This window comes from Pan troglodytes, chromosome 3 (assembly GCF_028858775.2).
Source record: "Pan troglodytes isolate AG18354 chromosome 3, NHGRI_mPanTro3-v2.0_pri, whole genome shotgun sequence".
Classification (NCBI taxonomy): domain Eukaryota; kingdom Metazoa; phylum Chordata; class Mammalia; order Primates; family Hominidae; genus Pan; species Pan troglodytes.
The window spans coordinates 155,043,521-155,066,155 of record NC_072401.2 but is presented as its reverse complement, the minus strand read 5'-3'; the positions used below and the strand labels follow the sequence as shown (position 1 = coordinate 155,066,155).

Genomic DNA, 22,635 nt, shown 5'->3' with positions numbered 1-22,635 from the left:
CTTAGCTATGACACCAAAAGCACAAGCAACAAAAGAAAAAAATAGAGAAATTAGGCTTCATTAAATTAAAAGTATTTTTGAATCAAAGGACACTAATAAGAAAGTGAAAAGAAACCCCACAAAATGGGAGAAAATATGGCTAGTCATATATCTGATAAGGGTATAATAATCCAGAACATATTAAAAATTCTACAACTCAACAACAAAAAGATAAACAACCCAATTCAAAAACGGGCAAAGAACTTGAATAGACTTTCTCCAAAGAAGATATACAAATGGTCAATTAGCACATGAAAATATGATCAGCATTGTTAATCATTTGGCAAATGCAAATCAAAACCGCAACAAGATACCACTGCATACTCACTAGAATCAAAAGTCAGGATCAAAAAGTCAAATAATAATAAGGGTTGGTAAAGATGCTGAGAAATTAGAACCCTTATGCTTTGCTAGTGGAAATGTAAACTGGTGCAGCCACTGTGAAAACAGTTGGTGGTTCCAGGCCAGGCATGGTGGCTCATGCCTGTAATCCCAGCACTTTGGGAGGCCAAGGCTGGCAGATCACTTGAGGCCAGGAATTCAAGACCAGCCTGGCCAACACAGCGGAAACCCCATCTCTACTAAAAATACAAAAAAATTAGCCAGGCATGGTGGTGGGCGCCTCTAATGCCAGCTACTCAGGAGGCTGAGGCAGGAGAATCACTCGAACCCAGGAGGCAGAGGTTGGAGTAAACCAAGATCACGTCACTGCACTCCAGCCTGGGCAACAGAGTGAGACTCTGTCTAAAAAAAAACCAAAAACCAAAAAACAAAACAAAAAAAACCAGGCCAGGCGCAATGGCTTATGCCTGTAATCCCAGCACTTTGGGAGGCCAAAGTGGGCGGATCACCTGAGGTCAGGAGTTTGAGACCTGCCTGGCCAACATGGTGAAACCCCATCTCTACTGAAAAAAAAAAAATACAAAAATTAGCTGGGCATGGTGACATGCACCTGTAATCCCAGCTACTCAGGAGGCTGAGGCAGGAGAATTGCTTGAACCCAGGAGGAGAGGCTGCAGTGAGCTGAGATTGCACCACTGCATTCCAGCCTGGGCAGCAGAGCAAGTCTCTGTCTCAAAAAAAAAAAAAAAAAAAAAAAAAGATCAAGGCCATCCTGGCCAAGATGATGAAACCCCATCTCTACTAAAAATACAAAAAATTCACGGGGCGTGGTGGCATGCACCTGTAGTCCCAGCTACTTGGGAGGCTGAGGCAAGGGAATTGCTTGAACCTGGGAGGCAGAAGTTGCAGTGAGCCAAGTTTCCGCCACTGCACTCCAGCCTGGCAAAAGAGCAAGACTCTGTCTCAAAAAAAAAAAAAAAAAACAGTTGACGGTTCCTTAAAAAGTTAAACATGGAATTATCATATGGTCTAGCAATTCCACTTTTAGGTACATACCCAGGACAACTGAAAGCATATGTCTACACAAAAACATGTACATGAATGTTCACAGCAGCATTATTCATAACAGCCAAAAAGTGGAAACAACTCAAATGTCCATCAACTGATGAATGAATCGATAAATTGTGATATATCTATATAATGGAATATTATTTAGCCATTAAAAAGAGTACTAATATACCATAACATGGATGAACCTTGAAAACATGCTAATTGATGGAAGCCAGACTCTAAAACTCACATATTGTATGATTCCATTTATATCAAATGTCCATAAGTGGCAAATCCAGAGACAGAATGCAGGCTGATGGTTGCCAGGGATTAGTGGGAGGAGGGAGTAGGAGGTGACTGCTTAACGGGCATGGAGTTTCTTTTTAGGGTGATGAATACGTTCTGAAATTTAGACAGTGGTGATGTTTGCTCAACTTTGTGACTATACTAAAAACCACATTAGCTGTGCTTTTCTAAATGGTTGAGACCTGGTGCAGTGGCTCACTCCTGTAATCCCAGCACTTTGGGAGGTCCAGGCAGGAGGATCCTTTGAGCCTAGGAGTTGGAGACCAGCCTGGGCAACATAGCAAAACCCATCTCTTAAAAAAAAAATTAGCTAGGTTGGTGGCATGCGCCTATAGTCCCAGTTACTCGGGAGGCTGAAGTGGGAGGATCACTTGAGCCTGGGAGATTAAGGCTGCCGTGAGCCATGATCATGCCACTGCACTCCAGCCTGGGTGACAGAGTGAGACTTTTTTGTCTCTAAAAAAAAATTAAAAATAAAAAACATCATTATAAAAAGAAAAACAAAAAAAAACAGGCCAGGCTCGGTGCCTTAACACCTGTAATCCCAGCACTCTGGGAAGTTGAGGCAGGCAGATTGCTTAAGCCCAGGAATTTGAGACTAGCCTGGGTGACAGAGTGAGATCCTGTCTCAAAACAAAAAAACAAACAAACAAATAAAATTGTTGAAATATTAAATTTTATGTGATGTGAATTTTATTTTTTATCTTGTATTTATGTATTTATTTACTTTTGTAGAGAAAGGGTCTCACTTTGTTGCTCAGGCATGTCTCAAACTCCTGGCCTCAAGTGATCCTCCTGCCTTGGCCTCCCAAAGTGAGCCACCAAGCCCAGCCTGAATTTTACTTCAGAAACAAAAAAATATTGATCTCAGCTTTGAAGAGACAGCAGCAGACCTGGCTTATTATTCCTAGTTCAATATCTTAAGTGTGTCTTGGGAAGCCAAGGCCCTGAAATGATTTTGAATTATCAATAGCTAGTCATTTTCAAAGGCTTGTGCTTCGGTTCTGACAGCTTTGGTTTAAGCTGAGAGCTAATTGTGTGGGGCGTGTAATTCTGCTGAGCTCATCCATTTCATCCATCTCCAGTGAGATGATGCTGGTGCAGCCTGGGGTGGGTGGGCAGGCCAAAAGCTAGGATGAGCTTGTTGTTGATGGATAGTCACCATTTATGTTCACCAGAAGAGACTGGCAGGATCCTATGCATTCCTAACATGCAAAAAAGATGGTCAAGGCCTTGCAGCCAACCCTGAGGCTTGGCTTCTTAAGGGCACTGACAGTTGATCCTGATATGGAAGTGGAAACTTGTTAGTGGCAGGGCAGTCTTAATGAGGACCTCTCCTTTGCACCTTTGACACCCTTGATAGTCAGGTGCCTAAGCAACCAATAACAGGGTTTAATGATCATTTGTGTTCCAGGGACCATGAGGCATGAGCTCAAGTGTCTGCTTTACGTGCAAAGAACCTGTTAGATCACTGACCATTATTTTTCTTTTTCTTTTGTATTTGAACAATGCCACCATGGCAGTTTAATTAGAAGACAGATAGTGTCACAGCACTTAAAGTTGATGACAGGCTTTCATCCACACGTGCCAATCAGCATCAGACAGTGGGGATGGCAGCACCCTGCTTTATTGTTAATGAATTGATTTTATTAACCTTCAGATGCTTGGATTGTTTTTAAAGATCTACTCACAGCAACTAACTGCAGCAATTTATCTGGAACATTGCATGAATTTGGCTTGAATATGCAATGAAGACTTCTGTTTCAAAACAGCAGCAGTGAACTTCTACAATCTATAATCAAACAATAGAATGATTTAAGGCACATGCTGCTAATTTGCCAAGCATTCTTGCCCCCTAATGTTGCACATTTAGATTATTTCCAATTTTTGAGCTTTATCTTCCGCTCCAGCTATTTCCTTAGAAATATTTCCACTGGTGGAATTACTGGATTAAAAGATGAGAGGTTGTATAAAACACTCATTATATTTTGTCAAATTGATGTAAACTTTCTGAAGAGCAATTTACCCTTCCACCCACAGCATATGAAAATGTCTCACCATACATACTCTCAAGAGCGCTGGTTACTACCTTTTAAAAAATTTGTAGTTAATTTGAAAAGAACTGATTATCTGTGAAGCTTGACAATTTTCCATAAATGATTTTTAGGCATTTATACATCCTCTGTGGATTTTCTGAGTTATTTGCTCATTTTCTTTTATGATGCTCATATTTTTCTTAATTTGTAAGTGCTCTTACATATTAAGAATTTGCAGGCCGGGCGCGGTGGCTCACACCTGTAATCCCAGCACTTTGGGAGGCCGAGGCGGGCAGATCACGAGGTCAGGAGATCGAGACCATCCTGGCTAACATGGTGAAACCCCATCTCTACTAAAAATACAAAAAATTAGCCAAGTGTGGTGGCGGGCATCTGTAGTCCCAGCTACTCGGGCGGCTGAGGCAGGAGAATGGTGTGAACCTGGGAGGCAGAGCTTGTAGTCAGCCAAGATGGCGCCGCTGCACTCCAGCCTGGGCAACAGAGTGAGACTCCGTCTCAAAAAAAAAAAAAAAAAAGAATTTGCTGGTGGGCTGGACATAGTGGCTCATGCCTGTAATCCTAGCACTTTGGGAGGTCCAGGTGGGAGGATCCCTTGAGGCCAGTTTGCAACCAGCCTGGGCAACATAAGACCTTTTCTCAACAAAAACTTAAAGAATTAGCCAGGCATGGTAGCATGTTCCTGTAGTCCCAGCTACTCTGGAGGCTGAGACAGGGGTATCACTTGAGTCCTGGAGTTGGAGGTTACAGTGAACCATGATAGATAGTGCCACTTGCACTCTAGCCTTGGTGACAGAGTGAGACCCAGCAAAAAAAAAAAAAAAAAAGGAATTTGCTGGGGTATTTTAATTAATAATTTTACAGCCAATGTCATAAATTAAGCTACTAATGATTTTCTTTTTGTTCTATCTTCATTAGGTTTTGGTATCAGGGTTATAAGCATATCACAAATGAAATGGGAGATCTTTCTAGCTTTTCCTACAATGCAGAAATATATATACTATGTATTTAATAAACATACTATACTATGTATAGATATTTCTGTTCTTTTCTTTCTTTGTGTATGTTCCATATGTTTATTTTATTACTCTTTTTCTAACTTGAGTTGAATTCTTTTTTTGGGGTGGGGGGTAGGGGCAGGGTCTCGCTTTATCACCCAAGCAGGAGTACTTTGGCACGATCACAGCTCATTGCTGCCTCAACCTTCTGGGCTCAAGCAATCCTCTTGCTCCACTATCCCCCCTCGCCTTTTTTTTTTTTTTTTGAGACAGAGTCTCACTCTGTTGCCCAAGCTGGAGTGCAGTGGCACAATCTTGGCTCACTGCAATCTCTGCTTCCCAGGTTCAAATAATTCTCCTGCCTCAGCCTCCTGAGTAGCTGCGACTACAGTCATGTGCCACCATGCCCAGCTAATTTTTGTATTTTTAATAGAGACAGAGTTTTACCATGTTGGCCGCGCTGGTCTCGAACTCCTGACCTCAGGTGATCCACCTGTCTCGGCCTCCCAAAGTGCTGAGATTATAGGTATGAGCCACTGTGCTCGGCCTCATGTTTTGATTTTTTTGTAGAGATGAGGACTCACTATGTTGCCCAGGCTGGAATTCTTTTTAAATAAAGGAAAATACTTAAACCTATAAAATTTCCTGGGTAGAGATTTGACCCTACACATTGGATAGAAAAAGTTTCCACTTCCAATACTTTGTAAATAGTCCAATTTTCTATTATTTCTATTATTTTCTATTATTTCTTTGATTAAATAATAATTAAGTTTTAAAGGAGATTTGTTTTTTCCCCATAAACATGTGTTACTAATGTAATTTTAGTGCATTGTAGGACAGGAACTTGCTTTACACAATGGGAAAATATAGTGGTATTTTCTTTGTGACCTAGTATAAGATTAATTTTAGTTGCTGAAGTTCTCACGATCTAATAGCTTAGCTTAACAGACTTTAGCACAGGCCTTTTTATTTGTGGGAGGCAGATTCTTGAGTCAAAGAGTACTCTTTTCTCTGAAATTCACGCTGTCTTCCCCAGGCCCATTGATGCTATTCTAGTTCCACCTCTTATCTCTCATTTGGACAATTCAGTAAACTCATAATTGGTTTCCCAGCCTTTAGTGTCTGCCACCCCATTCCTCCAAAATGTCAATAAAATACCTATCTCCTGTTCGGAAGGCTTTGATGCTTTTGCAATTTAAGAAATTGACGTCAAACATGTTCTTAATGATATTCACAGCTCATCCCAATCTCTCCACATCTATCTTTTCAGGCCCACCTGTGTCCCACCCTCAACTCCGCTGTCTCCATGTTCTAGCCGCTTCCTTGCGCTATAAGCTGTTGCCTGAATTTCATGACATTCTCACTTTACTTATGGAGGTAACATTTATTTATTTTTTCTTAATTTTTTTTTTTTTTTTGAGACAGAGTCTTGCTCTGTCACCTGGGTTGGAGCGCAGAGGCGCAATCATGGCTCACTGAAGCCTCAATGTCTGGACCCACAGGATCCTCCTACCTCAGCCTCTGAACAGCTGGGACTACAGGTGCAGCCCCATCATGCCCAGCTGATTTTTGTATTTTTGGTAGAGGTGGGATTTCGCCATGTTGCCCAGTCAGGTCTCAAACTCCTGGGCTCAAGCGATTGGCTTGCCTCAGCCTCCCAAAGTGCTGGGATTACAGGCATGAGCCACCATGTCCGGCCCTTAGAAACATTAGGAGACCTACTATAGACACTGGTGTAAATTTGGGATATGAAGGGGCTGTCATGTAGAATGAGAAATAATGACAGTTAGAAATATTAGCTTGGCCGGGCACAGTGGCGCATACCTGTAATTTCAGCACTTTGGGAGGCCAAGGCAGGTGAATCACTTGGGACCAGGAGTTTGAGACCAGTCTTGGCAACATAGTGGTCTCAAACTCTACAGAAAATACAAAAATTAGCTGGGCGTGGTGGCATGCACCTGTAGTCCCAGATACTGGGGCAGAGGACAGGACTGAGGTGGAAAGATCGCTTAAGCCAGGAGGTCGAGGCTTCAGTGAGCTATGATCGTGCCACTGCACTCCAGCCTGGATGACAGATTGAGACTCTGTCTCAGAAAGAAAAACAAAAACTAAAAAACCCATAAAAAATAAAACAACCTAATGTTTCTAAGACTTTACTCCTCTATCAAGTCACGTCTCCAGAGAGCCTCATTTTAAGGGGCGCTCTTACACCTGATAGAAATACCTTCCCATAACTAGTATTTAGAGTGCAAGCTCCAGGCAAAGACAGCCTCAGCATTCACTAAGCACCAGTGTGAGAAGTGGTCATGAGGAAAATACTCAACCTGCTTTCAAAAGCAGCATTTAAAAGTTCTTTTTACAAAATTTAGATGATCAATTTCCCTTGGCATAAAATGCATGGAAAACTGATAGCTATTAATAGCCTGGTGTGCTTTCAATTAAATTATTACAGATGTGTAAGCCATGGTGTCCTTCTCTTGTTTTGGCTACCAGAAAGCTCAGGATGCTATTTCTTCCAGGGCTAGCTTTTACAATGTGCCCAGCAAGCTTTGTGACTTAAACTGTTCCAGCCTCAGTTTCTTCATCTTATAAAGTGAAAGTAACCAACAACTACTTTGCAGAGGGGGGTTTAAGGAGCCAAATACGGTGTCTGGCAAATTTGTTCAACAAATATTTATTGACTTCTATGTATAAGACACTGCCCTCAGTGCTAGGGGTCTAATGACAGGTCCTTGCCCTCCCAGAGCTCACATTCTAGAGGGAAAGCCAGGACTAATAAGTACACAAATACACAGCTGATGGCAAGCAGACCACAGTGAGCACCAGGGAGGAAAGAAAGCAGGGACATGATGGAGGGTAACCAGCTGTAAGAGGCAACCTGTGTTAGACGGTACAGGTGGAGAAGACTGCTGTGTGCAGGAGAAATTTGCAGTGAGACTTCAAGGAAGAGAATAAGCTCGCCACATAAAGAGGAAACAAAGAGCAACCCAGGCAGAAGGAACAGAACAGCCAGGCCCCAAGGAGGGAAACCATTTGGCAGGTTCTAGGAGGCTGGTGAGGCTCCAGCACAGTGTGCAGAGAGAATGCTGGGAGATGAGGTAAACAAACAGTAGTGTGGCTAATAAGAATTGCTTTGCTCTAATGATTGCTTGCTTGTCTTAGTGGTTTTGTTATACCTGGGCCTTTTGTTTTAAGCAGTTTCAAATACTTTTGAAGTGACCAATATACAAATGAGATGAATATAAAGTAATTAATGAAAAAATGTTAAAGCTGACATTTATCAAGATCCTACTATATGATTTACATGACTTGAACATTTAATTCTTCCAATATTCTATATGGTAAATACTATTATTACTTTTTTTTAACTGATAAAGAAATGAGACAGAGAGTTTAATAAACTTACCAAAGCTGGCACAGGGAATAAGTTTAAGAGCAGGATTTGAATCAGGCAGCCTGACTCCAAAGCCAATGTCCTTAGACGCTACACAATGCTGCCTCTTCAGGTTACATAGCTATTGTGAATCAGTTACTTGATGGTACCCACAGGTCCTCCTGAGCTTCTAACAGTTATTGTACTCACTAGTAGCAAGAAATATGTTTGGAATTCATAATCTATAATCTACTATCAGGGATTCACATAGCTTCAAATTCTATCTATTAATAAGGAATAAGGTCTAACGTAGCATGAGAAAATTTCCCTCCCAAGAAAAATAAAGAACTCTAATTAACATTTTAATAATCATTCTCAACTTACAGAACTTATCCATTGTTAAATCTGTATCCATAATTTATTACACAGATGTTTATGTAGGTCAGCTTGCAAATAGCTACTGGTTTGCTGTCCTGGGGATACCAACAATATGTGTGAAGGAGACACAGTGGAGATTGATTTCGTTATTTAAATAGTTCTGGTCAAAGAAAGTGAGCAGGTAGTCTGAGGGCTGGTAAAAATCTTTTTTAATTACTGATTTTTCCAGATGGAGTTCTGTTTCAATGTGTAATCTCTGATGTACCCAAAGCCTCCCCAAGGCCACAGTAGTCATGCTCCCGGGCAGTATCTGCCATCCCAGCCACTTACATTCCCATCGTGGTTTGGGCAAGAGAGAGGCTTTCCCGCAGCCACAGCAGTGACTGTCTCCAGGATGGAAGACTCCTCAACGTTGCTGCCTGGAGTTCGCTGCAGCACGTCCATCAGGTTTGTGATGAAGAAATTGTTCTGGAGCGCGGCCACCCCTTTCTCGGGCAGGATGGAGGTCTGGCGGCACACTGGGCAGGAGAGGGTTAAACTGTGGGCAGGAATGTAGTTCTGCAGGCACCTGTTGCAGAAGCAGAGGTGGAGAGCTTAGCACAGTGCAGAACCTCCACTTCTCACAGGTACCATACATGTTCTCAGTGACTACACAAGGTATTTGGCAGAAACTCCCATCCCAGTCTCCTTTACTAGGAAAATAATATTTCAGAAACCAACAGGTAAGCTGTACTGACACTAATGAGGCAAATGATTATGCTCAAGGAAATAAAAAATGTCATTGACTTTTGTAGTGTTTTCTAGTGCCTTGGCACACAAAGTGTGGTCCATGGATGAGCAGCGTCAGCCTCCCTGGGGGGTGCATTTGGTAGAAATGCAGAATCTTAGACCCTATCCAACACCTGCTGAATCAGCTCCCCATGTGATTTGCATACATGTTAAAGTTTGAGAAGCACTGGCCCACAATATCTAGCAGTGGGCTCATAAATGTGTGGACTTTGAAATTGAAAGAAACACATCAAATATTTTTGTTAGCAATAAAATTCTTCTTACGTACAATATCATAATGAGATATGAAAAACACATCAAAGTGGAAATGTTTGCTTGAAGCAAGAATGGGACACCCAGAGTCAGAGCCACACCATCTCTTCTCCTTGTCTCTACTCAACAGGTATCAACTTAACTCATTTAGTTAAAGAAGTGTGTCACTAATAATGACTCACACATATGCTGCTCATTGAATTCAAAGTACTTCCAATGAGCCTATGAGATAGGTACTGTTATGATTCCTTGAGACACGTGATGCAACAGACAGAGACAGGCCAGCGTACTTGTCCAAGATACTTAGCTGGTCAGGGGCAGAGTACAAAGTACAAAAGCAAACACAGGCAGTTTGGCACCATAATCTAAGCTCTCAATAATTAGACTATACAATTTTTTCCAGTACCTAGCCAAACAATTCAAAACACACCAACCTAGCCCCATTCCCCTTATTTTGCAGATGAATTGACCTGACATCAGAGACATTCATTGATCTTGTCTATGTCACAGAGGTAGCTAGCCCTGAACCAATACCAGACATGAAACAGCTTTTGCTAAGGTCATTAATGTCGTCTGAATCCAGCACATGTTTTTCAATTTTATCTTACTAGACTTCTGGGAAGTATCATTAAGCTTGATTATTGCTCTGCTCACCTTCCTTTTTATTGAAAAATTTCTCTTCCCTTGACTTTATGACACCACACTCACATGGTTCTCCTGTCTGCTCTATCTTTTCTGAGTCAATACAGTTTTGAGTTAATCAAGGTTCCATTCATCATGAGACCTCTTCTCTTTCTGGAATATTATATTCATATCACAAGTGTGGCTACAAGCATCAGGCTCCCAAAATTATATTTCTTCCCACAGACATCTCCTTTGAGCCTCATTAACTGACTTCTTGACATCTTTTCTTAGATGTCTTGCAGGTCCTAAAACTCAACATGAACAAAACCAAACCCATTATCTGCCCCCCAGACTGTATCCTCTCCCATTCCTGATGAATAGCACCTCCATCTATTTATTTAAACAAACCAGAAACTAGGAGTCATTCTTAAAACAGTAACTCCCTTACTGTCCTTCATTTTCCATATCTAACCCATCACCAAAGCATGTCCAAATGCCTACATATCTTTCTAACCTCTCCAGTTCTCTTCATGCCCTGCTATATAACCATCCTTGTACCCTCTAACAATTCTCCACATTGCAACCAGAGTGACCTTCTCAAAACTCAAAGCGAGCCATTTAAATCTCCCTCCCACACCATCTGAGATGAAAGCCATGCCATGGTTTCCACTTCCACTGCTCTTACAACAAAGACAAAAATCCATATATGGCAACATGGATTACACATCTCATATGGCCTAGCACCTACATACTTTCTGTCTCTTCCCCTCATTTGCTGCATACCAGCCACAGTGGACTTATTTAAGTTCTTCCTCAGTGTTGAATAACCCTCTCACTGTAGCACCTCTCACTCACTATAGCAACCTCCCACTATAGCACCTTTGCACATACCTGAAATTCTATTCACTCCCCTTTGTTTAGTTAATTTTTACTCATCATTGGGGTTTCTGCGTAATCATCACTTCTGCAAGGAAGCCTTCCCCGATTAGGGCAAATTCCTCTATTATATTGTTTCCTGTATACTTCTGGTGTACAGCACTTGTCACTGGTTTAATTTCACATTAGTCTGAGCAATTAGGGGGTTAGTGACTGGCTCCTCCACTAGGCTGTGAGTTCCAAGGGGCCAGCAGCTATGTCTGGCTTTGCTCTCCTTCAAGCCTTTTGATGCTGTTTTGGAAGATGTGGGATAAGAGTGACTGTAAGGGCTGGGCGTGGTGGCTCACGCCTGTAATGCCAGCACTCTGGGAGGCCAAGGCGGGTGGATCACGAGGGCAGGAGATCGAGACCATCCTGGCTAACACGGTGAAACCCCGTTTCTACTAAAAATACAAAAAAAAAAAAAAAAAAAAAAAAATTAGCCGGGCGTGGTGGCGGGCGCCTGTAGTCCCAGCTACTTGGGAGGCTGAGGCAGGAGAATGGCGTGAACCCGGGAGGTGGAGCTTGCAGTGAGCCGAGATCGCGCCACGGCACTCCAGCCCGGGCGGCAGAGCGAGACTCTGTCTCAAAAAAAAAAAAAAAAAAAAAGAGTGACTGTAAGGTGCTCACTGAGTAGCCAGTATGAATGTCCAGCAGAGGCTGAACATGGGGGTCCTAGAGCTCACTCTCCTGACAGTGAGACAAGCTGTAAAGTTTTGTCTCTGCATAAACAAAAATTTCCCCACCGGGCGCAGTGACTCATGCCTGTAATCCCTGCTCTTTGGGAGGCCGACGTGGGCAGATCACGAGGTCAAGAGATCGAGACCATCCTGGCCAACATGGCGAAACCCCGTCTCTACGAAAAATACAAAAATTAGCTGGGCATAGTGGCGCATGCCTGTAGTCCCAGCTACTCGGGAGGCTGAGGCAGGAGAATCACTTAACCCAGGAGGCGGAAGTTGCGGTGAGCCGAGATCGCGCCACTGCACTCCAGCCTGGTGACAGAGCAAGACTCCGTCTCAAAAACAAACAAACAAACAAAAAAAACCACCCCATTTTAAGGAAAGTTGCCAGCACCTTCAACACCTTCAAACAGAAATCTTCTCGGCTGGACGCAGTGGCTCACGCCTGTAAGCTCAACAGTTTGGGAGGCCAAGGTAGTTGGATTGCTTGCGCTCAGGAGTTTGAGACCAGCCTGGGCAACATGGAGAAACCCTGTCTCTATAGTCAGGCATGGTGGTGTGCACCTGTGGTCCCAACTACTCAAGAAGTTGAGGTGGGAAGATCTCTGGAGCCTGGGAAATTGAGGCTGCAGTGAACTGTGATTGTGCCACTGCACTCTAGACTGGGTGACAGAGTGAGATCCTGTCTCAAAATAAATAAATTAATAAATAATTAATAAAATAAAAAATAAAAGAAGAGGAAATCTGGCCAGGCGCAGTGGCTCACGCCTGTAATCCCAGCACTTTGGGAGGCCGAGGTGGGCAGATCATGAGGTCAGGAGATCAAGACCATTCTGGCTAACACAGTGAAACCTCGTCTCTACTAAAAATACAAAAAATTAGCTGGGCGTGGTGGCAGGCACCTGTAGTCCTAGCTACTCAGGAGGCTGAGGCAGAAGAATGGTGTGAACCCGGGAGGCAGAGCTTGCAGTTAGCTGAGTTTGCGCCACTGCACTCCAGCCTGGGCAACAGAGTGCGACTCCATCTCAAAATTAAAAATAAAATAAAATAAAAAAGAAGAGGAAATCATCTCAACATGCATGAGGCTGGAACAATGTTAACACAGAGCATTGTGTAAGGACTTGCTGTAGCAGAATCTCACAAATCTCTACCACCAGCTATTGGGTGGGGAGTGGAAGTGGGTTGGGCTAGATCCCCAAAGAAGATAGCAGGGGCAGACCTAGGGCAGCCAGAGTGTTGCTTCTCACCTGTCAGAGTGAGGAAGTAGGACCCAAACAATAGATAGGCTGGACACTGAATACTGGGATATGGGGCAATTCTGCCAAGTTCAGACTGAGTGGCTCTGAATGCACTTCTACAGAGAGTATCAGCCAAGCTATGCCGACTGCTGCACATCAGGTAACGATCTTCCCATGTGTGCCCAGGGACACATGGACGATTAGTTGGTATTCATGTTTTAGGTGCACCCATTAAGGGGATGGAGGAATCACACTCTAATTATTTTGTAATATGAATTACCAAGCACTTAAGCCAAAGTATAAAATGAATAAAATAAAAAGTGCCCTATATACCACCACTAAAACAAACCAAAACCCATATACACAAGCACACGCACACACACAAAACCCCACAACAACCCAAAACAAACAAAAAAGCCACAACTACTAGTAACAAATCTACCTTCTCCTTCTATCCATCACCACCATGAAGGATATGGTTATTCTTTTGCAATTGAACCTTGCAAAGTGAATCAACTCAAAAAATGGTCAATCAGATAATAAAGACATGTTAAATCAGATATTTGTGTAATCAGCATAGATTTGAAGCCATTTGAAATACTGATTTCCAGTTCTATCACAGGAAGTAAAGCATTTTAAGTATGTATATTAAATAATGATAAAAATGTACTTAATAAAATGCTATAAAACACAATTACCATATTTATTTTTAAGAAAGATACATAACTTTACTAGGGAAATATTTATAAGTAAGATAAACTAATTACTAACAAACTTATGCTTAATTGCTTACATGGTAAGTTAAACAATGGGGTAAAAGTATATTTTGATAACTGATTAACGCCCCTCTCCAAAAACAAATACTCTATCAAGAAGATAAATAAGAAGTCTGTTTTCACATACAGCAAATTACATAGTCAGGTAATTTATTTAATATATATTTTTTTCTTTATCTAAAACATCATAGCATTCAAATGTGACATTAGTATGTGTCTGAAGAATCTTTGAAAAAGAAGCTATACCTTTTGAAGTAACAACTCATGTATGCAGATGTTTTACCTGATTTGTTATATGGGAGGAAATGATAGATTTTTTAAATTGACTCTCAAAGACCCTCTGTAGGGATCTGCTGGGGACAAAAATTGATTCACAAAGAACAAAGGGAAGTTTTAAAAGATTTTTCAACTTAACATTCTTATTTAATGCTCCATCTCTTGTGTAAATGAATCAGTAGTTACTGGATTGCTTTCTCCTGCTTATAACGGTTTGAAATAAAGTAAATTATTTGCAACTCATGATTCTGTTTTTCAATGTCTGGCAGAAGCACAAGAGATTCGTTTTCTCTCAAAGGTAACTGTAGAATTCTGGGAAAGAATCCTGCAGTAGGTTGTAGGAGGTCAGCCTGCGAAACTCCCTTCTCCAAGCACAAAGGAGGCTTACCTCTCGCAGAAAGTGTGCAGGCAGGGGAGAACCTTGGGATTCTTGTACCGTTCCAGGCATATACTGCAAATCAGAAACTGCTTGTCAATCTGGCGCACCACAGGACTTGGGATGTTGGTGCCTTCACTGGCCATCCTAGACCACTGACATGGGGGGCCGGCTGTCTTTGACCCTGCACGCTGCTGCTGTCAGACAGAAAATCAAAACAGAAAAACATATAATGATCTGTAGGTACAAGTCAATCACTGGCTCTTTCACCATAAGCATTGTGCTATAAATAAAGGTAGAAGTCGGCCAGGTGTGGTGGCTCATGCCTGTAATCCCAGCACTTTGGGAGGCCGAGGTGGGCGGATCATGAGGTCAAGAGATCGAGACCCTCCTGGCTAACACAGTGAAACCCCGTCTCTACTAAAAATACAAAAAATTAGCCGGGTGTGGTGGCACACGCCTGTTGTCTCAGCTACTCAGGAGGCTGAGGCAGGAGAATCACCTGAACCCAGGAGGCAGAGGTTGCAGTGAGCTGAGATTGCGCCACGGCACTCCAGCCTGGGTGAGTGCAGTGAGACTCCATCTCAAAAAAATAAAAAATAAAATAAAAAATAAATAAATAAAGGTAGAAGTCAATGCCAGTGACCTCAAAATGACCAATAAGCCAACCTTTATTGCTGTACAAGTACAGTCAGCTCCCTGGTGTTTATTTTGTAAATCAATAAAATCCTCACATGTTCGCCAGGCAAACAAAACAAATTAAAAGAGGGCATGTTGTACAAAGAGGTATGCTCGCTGGGCTTCAAAGCAGTGGTAACTGAGGGGATAAATACTTCATATAGCTATGTCTGCTTATGCCTTTAGCCATGACTATATTTAAACATATATTTACCTTTCATATTCTTATTGAAATTGAATATGTTTTTCCAACTATTGTAGTTGAAGAGGTTGGACTGTGTCACAACAAAATATGTCACTTTGATATAAGGATTATTTTGAGCTGAAAGCTATATAGAAAGAACAGACAGAAAAGGACCTCTCTGCCCTTCCCCATCTGCCTAAAAGCAGAGCATAAATTTCTCTTTTGTAAAGGAAATTTCCATTTGTAAAGGTGCCTCTCTCTCCAGAGCCAGGAAGAGAAGTCTCTTAAACACTGAAGACTGCAAGGAGATGATCTTGCAAAATGATCTTACTAAACAAACCTTATCTACCATACATTTCCTACAATTTACTGCCCCAGGAGTCCAAACCCCTCTTTCTTTTGTCTAGGCAGTTCTCCGCAATATATTGTCCTTTGTCAAAATGGTATATAAAACCCAAAGAGGAGGTTGTGAAGCCCTTGATAATGTAAAATTAAAAATAGTATCAAAAAAAGTGTATGCCTTTTTCTCCTGTTAATCTGTCTTTTGTCACTTTAATTTATAGACCCTAGGCACATACTCTAGGAGGGCAGAAGAAAAGTTTTTCCTCCCCTACATGCTATTAATATGCATGGGGGTGAAAATTAGAATTTTAATTAAAAATTTTGTATATGGTTCAGAGTGTTTTCTTCAGGACTAAAGGTTTATAGATTTGAAACTAAAATATATTTGCTATGGGGTAGGGACAAAGGCTAGAGGTATTCCCTATAATTTAAAAGAAATATCTGTTGGTATTCATGTCTGGGCATTTGAAAGACCTGGTGAAGTGAATTAATTCAGAGGAGGTTTCAAAATGTTAGGGATCATGCCAGGAAAGGAGAATTAGAAGAGGGCAACACAGAAAGAGAAGACAGCAAAGAGTTTGAGAGCACAAGAGAGGAAAAAGTTACAACACAAAACACAGCTCCTTTTACCACCTTAAAGAATTCCTGGCTTCTACACCGAAGGCATAAACCAAGGCTGAGCTAAAATTTACCTCTTCATTTTCTAAATATTTGGTAAGGTGTCCAGAGCCCTCTAATTCCCTATGGAAATACTCTTTACCAAAAAGAAAATAAAAGACAGAGAGAAAGTGAAACTGCCTTTGCAAAAACTGTAACTGAGAAAATTATGGCAGTGAAAGAGATCAGACCTAACCGACTCCATCTTGTTTCTAACCTTTAAGCTGTCCTTGTTCATTCCCGGGCATAGGTTAAACTAACCTTGGGAAGGAATTGAGCTTATAGTTCGACTCTGAAACAAAATTGATAATGGCCCTTTTCCAAAAAGACCCCTTCTTGCCTGAGGACCAGTCTCCCTTTGTAGGACTAACAAATTAGCTACAAGATTAGAAATTAAGGTTTAGGGGCCATGCAGCCTCTGGCTGCAAGAGTCTGAACCTCCCTAAATTGCTCTTCGCGATAACAAAACTATTGTAAAACCAAAGATCAGTGCTTGAGATGTTTTGCAGAGCCTGCACTCAGTGGATCAGCTGACACCACCCAGACCGGTAATCTGGCTCAACAAGCTCCGTGATCCCATCCAGGAACAGAAGGCAGCAAGAAAACCTCACTTTGACTCCTCTATGATTCCATCTCCAACCTGACCAGTCAGCACTCCCTACTTCCCCTGCCCCTACCTGCTAAATTATCTTTAAAAACTCCGATCCCAAATGCTCAGAGAGACTGGTTTGAGTAATAATAAAACTCTGGTCTCCTGCACAGCTGGCTCTGAGTGAATTACTCTTTCTCCTTTGCAATCCCCTGTCTTGATAAATTGGCTCTATCTAGGCAGCAGGCGAGGTGAACCTGTTGGGTGGTTATGAAAGAAAGAAAGGGAAGAAAGAAAAGAAAGAAATAAAGAAGGAAAAGAAAGAGAGAGAAGGAAGGAAGGAAAGAAAAGAGGTTTAATATTTAATATGACCCTAGGCAGGAGGTCATACTATTATTCTTTATTCTTTATTATTACTATTATTTTTTGAGATGGAGTCTCGCTTTGTCACCCAGGCTGGAGTGCAGTGGAGCGATCTCGCCTCACTGCAAGCTCCGCCTCCCGGATTCACAACATTCTCTGCCTCAGCCTCCCCAGTAGCTGGGACTACAGGGGCCCGCCACCACGCCCGGCTAATTTTTTGTATTTTTTTTAGTAGAGACGGGGTTTCACCGTGTTAGCCAGGATGGTCTCGATCTCCTGACCTCATGATCCACCCGCCTCAGCCTCCCAAAGTGCTGGGATTACAGGCATGAGGGGTCATACTATTATTCTTATTCTATAGATTAGAAGAGACAAAACAGAGGCTCAGTCAAGAAGTTTACCAGAATGCAAATCCAAGGAGTATATGTCTCTAAAACCCATGGCCTTTTCACTACTTAAACCACAACACCACCTTTGACCTTGTGTTTTAAAAAGGCTGCACTACAGAAGCTTGGTTTACATATGACACTTTAACTTGGCCTGGTGCCTGTTTTTAAAGCTTGGAAATACTCCATATTTACAGAAGCAACACTTCTATACTTTCTAAAGAAAACATTCTTTTCCAAATATAAATAATAGTTCTCCTTCCTACCAAGTCACCAAATTTTTAAAAAGCGTATCAACTTTTATTAGGAAAATTCGGCTGCTGGCTGGTCCAAGTGCAGTGGTGTTTACAGGTAACCGATCACAACCAGTTACAGATTTTGTTTCTCCTTCTCCACTCCCACTGCTTCACTTGACTAGTCAAAAAAAAAACAAAAACAAAAACAAAAACCCAGAAAATTCTGCTGTTTATGTATGAGTATAGTTACAAACATGACACACCCATTTTCCAACTTTGTACCTTTTAGATAAGTTTATTAAAGATATGATTTTAAAAACAGGCTGGGTGTCGTCTCTCACGCCTGTAATCCCAGCACTTTGGGAGTTCGGGTGAACAGATCACTTGAGCCCAGCAGTTCAAGATCAGCCTGAGCAACATGGTGAATCCCCATCTCTACAAAAAAATACAAAAAAAAAAAAAAAGGTCGGGCACAGTGGCTCACACCTGTAATCCCAGCACTCTGGGAGGTCGAGGTGGGCAGATCACGAGGTCAAGAGATCCAGACCATCCTGGCCAACATGGTAAAACTCCATCTCTACCAAAAATATAAAAATTAGCTGGGTGTGGTGGTGCGCACCTGTAGTCCCAGCTACTCAGGAGGCTGAGGCAGGAGAATCGCTTGAACCTGGGAGACAGAGGTTGCAGTGAGCCGAGATCGTGCCACTGCACTCCAGCCTGGTGACAGAGTCAGACTCCGTCTCAAAAAAGAAAAAAGAAAAAAAAACCCAAAAATTAGCCAGGCATGGTGGCACACATACATAGTCCCAGCTGTTCAGGAGGCTGAGGTGGGAGGAGTGCTTGAGCTCGGGAGGTCAAGGCTGCAATGAGCCGTTAGCATGCTCCTGCACTCCAGCCTGGGGCACTCACAGAGTGAGACTCTGGCTCAAAATAAAATAATAAAATAAAATAACATATAGAACCTTGTGAAGCACCTGCTATACAAGAGTGTCACATTCAGACAGAACTCACTGCATAGTTAAACGGTATAGGTATGACATCCGATCAGCCACCATTATCTGCTAGACTTTCCATAGAGTGTCTCTCTAAAGTAGCTCATCTCTCAGGGGCTCAAAATGTTGAGAGCCTGTCTGTTTTCTTAACCACATCCCTATGACATCAGACTAGGGGAGGAATGGACTTGTCTGTCTTAATCAAAACCAACGCTGAGGGTTTAAATGACTGGCCCAAGGTCATTCAGTAAAATCAGTGAATCAGAAAGGTCAGATTTCAAGTTTTCTGCCTTATCTGATAAATCGATGACGTAAGTTTAACACTTCACTAGAGTGTGTGTGTGTGTGTAACTTGTAAAAATGATGAGTGCTCACTTTTGTAGCACTAAAATTTGAATGATACAGAAAATATTGCCCCTGAGCAAGAATGGCATGCAAATTGTGAAGTGTTCCATATTTTCTTTAAAAAGATGTTAAACTGGCCATGCGCGGTGGCTCAAGCATGTAATCCCAGGACTTTGGGAGGCCGAGGTGGGTGGATCACGAGGTCAGGAGATCAAGACCATCCTGGCTAACACAGTGAAACCCTGTCTCTACTAAAAATACAAAAAATTAGTCAGGCGTGGCGGCAGGCGCCTGTAGCCCCAGCTACTCTGGAAGCTGAGGCAGGAGAATGGTGTGAATCCAGGAGGGAGAGCTTGCAGTGAGCCAAGACATGCCACTGCATTCTAGCCTGGGCAACAGAGTGAGACTCCGTCTTAAAAAAAACAAAACAAACAAACAAAAAAAAACAAAAAAAAAAACAAAAACAAAAACAAAAAAAACTTTTCCGTTGAAATCAGTTAAAAATAATTTTATTTTGAACAGCTTTTGAAATTTTTCATAGTACCCTTTGAAATAATCAGAGCCATGCTGGGTATTGAAAAAAGCAGAGAGAAAGCATCATATTGGACTTTATTCCTTTTTTTTTTTAACCTTAGAATTTTGGATTTTTGGCAAGAAAAAAATTTGTTTTAATCAAATGATATACGTTGACTAAATGAAATTTCTTGAGCCAATATTTTATGCTCTAAAGCCAAAAATGAAAACATTTCATTCTAACTTTATGATAATTATTGTAGTGGGTGAGAGCAAGTCTCTATATTGTAGTATTGTTAATTTGCATGGTAAATTAATTAAGTTTACTCCTTAACACTAATTTAAAATCATGACAGTATCACAGATCTGTCACAAGTGACCTGTTGAAGGCATCTGGATTTTTAGAACTCCAAGAATCGACACAAAAGGTTTCCAATCCCCAAAGATCCCCAAATTTGCCAGGATAATGATCCTTCCCTGGATACCCACACTAGGAAGAACATTTGACTACTCCTAATAGGACAATGTGCTCAGAAGAACTGAGGCACAGAATGAGCTAATAAGCACTGTGGAAAGTCTGAATCAGTCCGAATATGTCATGAGGAATACACTCAATATACAACAGCCTTCAATCAAAGCGTTGGGGCACTACCACAGTTTCTGGTCTCCTTGATTAAAAAAGCAACAAATGTTTTATATACATGCTTTGCTGGTCTCCTTTCCCCATCTTGTTTTCTAAATTGTCAGAGACCCTTCTTACCCACATAACCAGTGGAAGTCAGTGCACTATAATGAAAGAAATCAGAATATAGAACTGCTCTTCTATATGCTGGAGGGCTGCAAAACTAACTTCTGAAGGGATCCGTGTGAAAACATGCCTGGGGTGGACTTTGCCTGTAAAGAAGCGCGAATGCTTTTGGATGTAGGAACTAACATCAGACACATTGACAAAAAGCCAGTAGAAAGGAAATGGTAGCAAACGCAGAAAGAACCACTTTAAAATAATACAAATGGTCAACATTAGTTTGATATTGACCTTAGCCAAAAAGAGTTTTCATATGGAAGACTAGCTGAGGTTCCCTGTCTGTGGAAAACAAACAGCAAGACCTCTTACAAAGAAGCTCACTCCCCTTTGTCCAGCTCAGTGTCACCTGCTCAATCTGACCATTCTGTTCAAAATTGCATATTGCCACCAGTTACCTAGCACTGCTATCCCCAGTCCTTGCTAGGTTTTTCTCCGTAGCACGGGTCACCTCCTGTTATAGACTCCATGTCTGTGTCCCTCCCAAATTCATATGTTGAAGCCCTAACCCCCAATGTGATGGGATCAGGAGGTGAGGCCTTTGGGAGGTGATTAGGTCATGAGGGTAGAGCCCTTATGATGGGATTAGTGCCCCTGTAAGAGGAGATAAGAGGGAGACTGCTTTCCCACTCTGTCTGCTCTCTGCCACGTGGGCCATCTGCCTATAAAGCCAGAAGAGGGCCTCACTAGAACCCACCATGGGGGCACCCTGATCTCAGATTTCCTAACCTCTAGAACTGTGAGACAATACATTCTTTTTGTTTAAGTCATCCAATCTATGGCATTTTTGTTATAGCAGCTGGAACTAAGCCTTCCGACATACTATGTAATTTATATATTTTGGATATTGTCTCCGCCCTCCCCCTAGAATGTAAGGCCTACAAGGGCACAGATTTGCATCTGATTATTCACTGCAGTAGCTCCAGCACCTAGAAGTGTCCTGGTACATAGTAGACATTATCTTTTGAATGAATCAAACTAGCGAAATATAACAAGGAAACGGACTTATTCACAGCAGCAGCAAAGAGCAGCACTTGCTGAATTCCATGATAAAGAGTGTGGTTGTTGCTGGTCATCTGAATGTTTGCACTTGACCTTGGACATTACCTGCTTCCCAATGTGATAGTCTTTTTTTTTTTTCTTTTTGAGACAGGGTCTCTCTCTGTCACCCGTGCTGCAGTGCAGTGACATGCTCACAGCTCACTGCAACCTCCACCTCCGAGGCTCAAGTGAGAGTCCCACCTTAGCCTCCCAAGTAGCTGGGACCACAAGTGGGCACAACCACGCCCAGCTAATTTTTGTATTTTTGTAGAGAAGGGGTGCCACTATGTTGCACAGCTGGTTTCGGACTCTTGGGCTCAAGTGATCCTCTCGCTTCAGCCTCCCAAACTGCTGGGATTACAGGTGTGAACTACCATGCCCAGCCTCCCATGTGATAGTCTAATGCTTAGCAACATAAACCATCATCCAGAGGGTAAACATTAGTGACATATTTTAACATGTTCATAGATGCAGAAAAAGAAACAGAACTATTGAGTACATGAAAGCGCCTTCACAAAAGTTATGACAGTGAGAAACATCTGGCATAGAAAAATTATGACAGTGAAAGGAATCTGACATAGGTGACTCCATCTTGCTTCTAACCTCCATGCTGTCTTTGTTTATTCCTAGATGTAGGCCGAACTAACTTTGGGAGCAATTTAGTTTATAGTTTAACTTTAAAACAGGAATGATAACAGCCCTTTCCTGAAACAAGCCTCTCCTTGCTCAGGATCAAAACCACCTTTATAAAACTAACAAATCAGCCACAAGGTTAGAATTATGGTTCAGTAAGGAGCCATGTAGCCACAGGTCGCAAGATTCCTACCCTCCCCAATTGCTCCTACAGATAACATCACTATTGTATTGTGCAGGGTCTGGATTTTATTGAATAAATAAATACAATAAAAAATAAAAAACATCACTATTGTAAAACCTAAGATTGGTGTTCAAGATATTTTTCAGACCCTGTATTCTGATGGACCAGCTGGCACCACCCAAACCAGTAAACTGGCTCCACGAGTTTTGTAATTCCATCCA

General features: G+C 41.9%; 1 protein-coding gene and 1 pseudogene across 19 annotated transcripts in view; one reads left to right on the top strand and one right to left on the bottom strand.

Annotated features, from left to right (window-relative positions):
• Positions 1–22,635, bottom strand: part of TRIM2 (tripartite motif containing 2) — a 187,545-nt gene that overhangs the window by 54,142 nt on the left and 110,768 nt on the right. For 9 of the 19 annotated variants that reach the window (XM_063809108.1, XM_016952393.3, XM_054683436.1 and 6 more), the window contains 2 exons: positions 14,482–14,663; positions 8,871–9,108 (listed from right to left, as the gene is read on the bottom strand). In XM_063809108.1, the coding sequence (XP_063665178.1) occupies positions 8,871–9,108; positions 14,482–14,615 (372 nt within the window). In that variant the 5' untranslated portion in view covers positions 14,616–14,663. Of the gene's footprint in view, positions 1–8,870; positions 9,109–14,481; positions 14,667–22,635 lie in introns of all 19 variants that reach the window. The other 10 variants (XM_016952392.4, XM_016952396.4, XM_024356337.3 and 7 more) reach the window with 2 other exon arrangements.
• On the top strand, positions 19,264–19,357 carry LOC112209080 (U6 spliceosomal RNA; annotated as a pseudogene).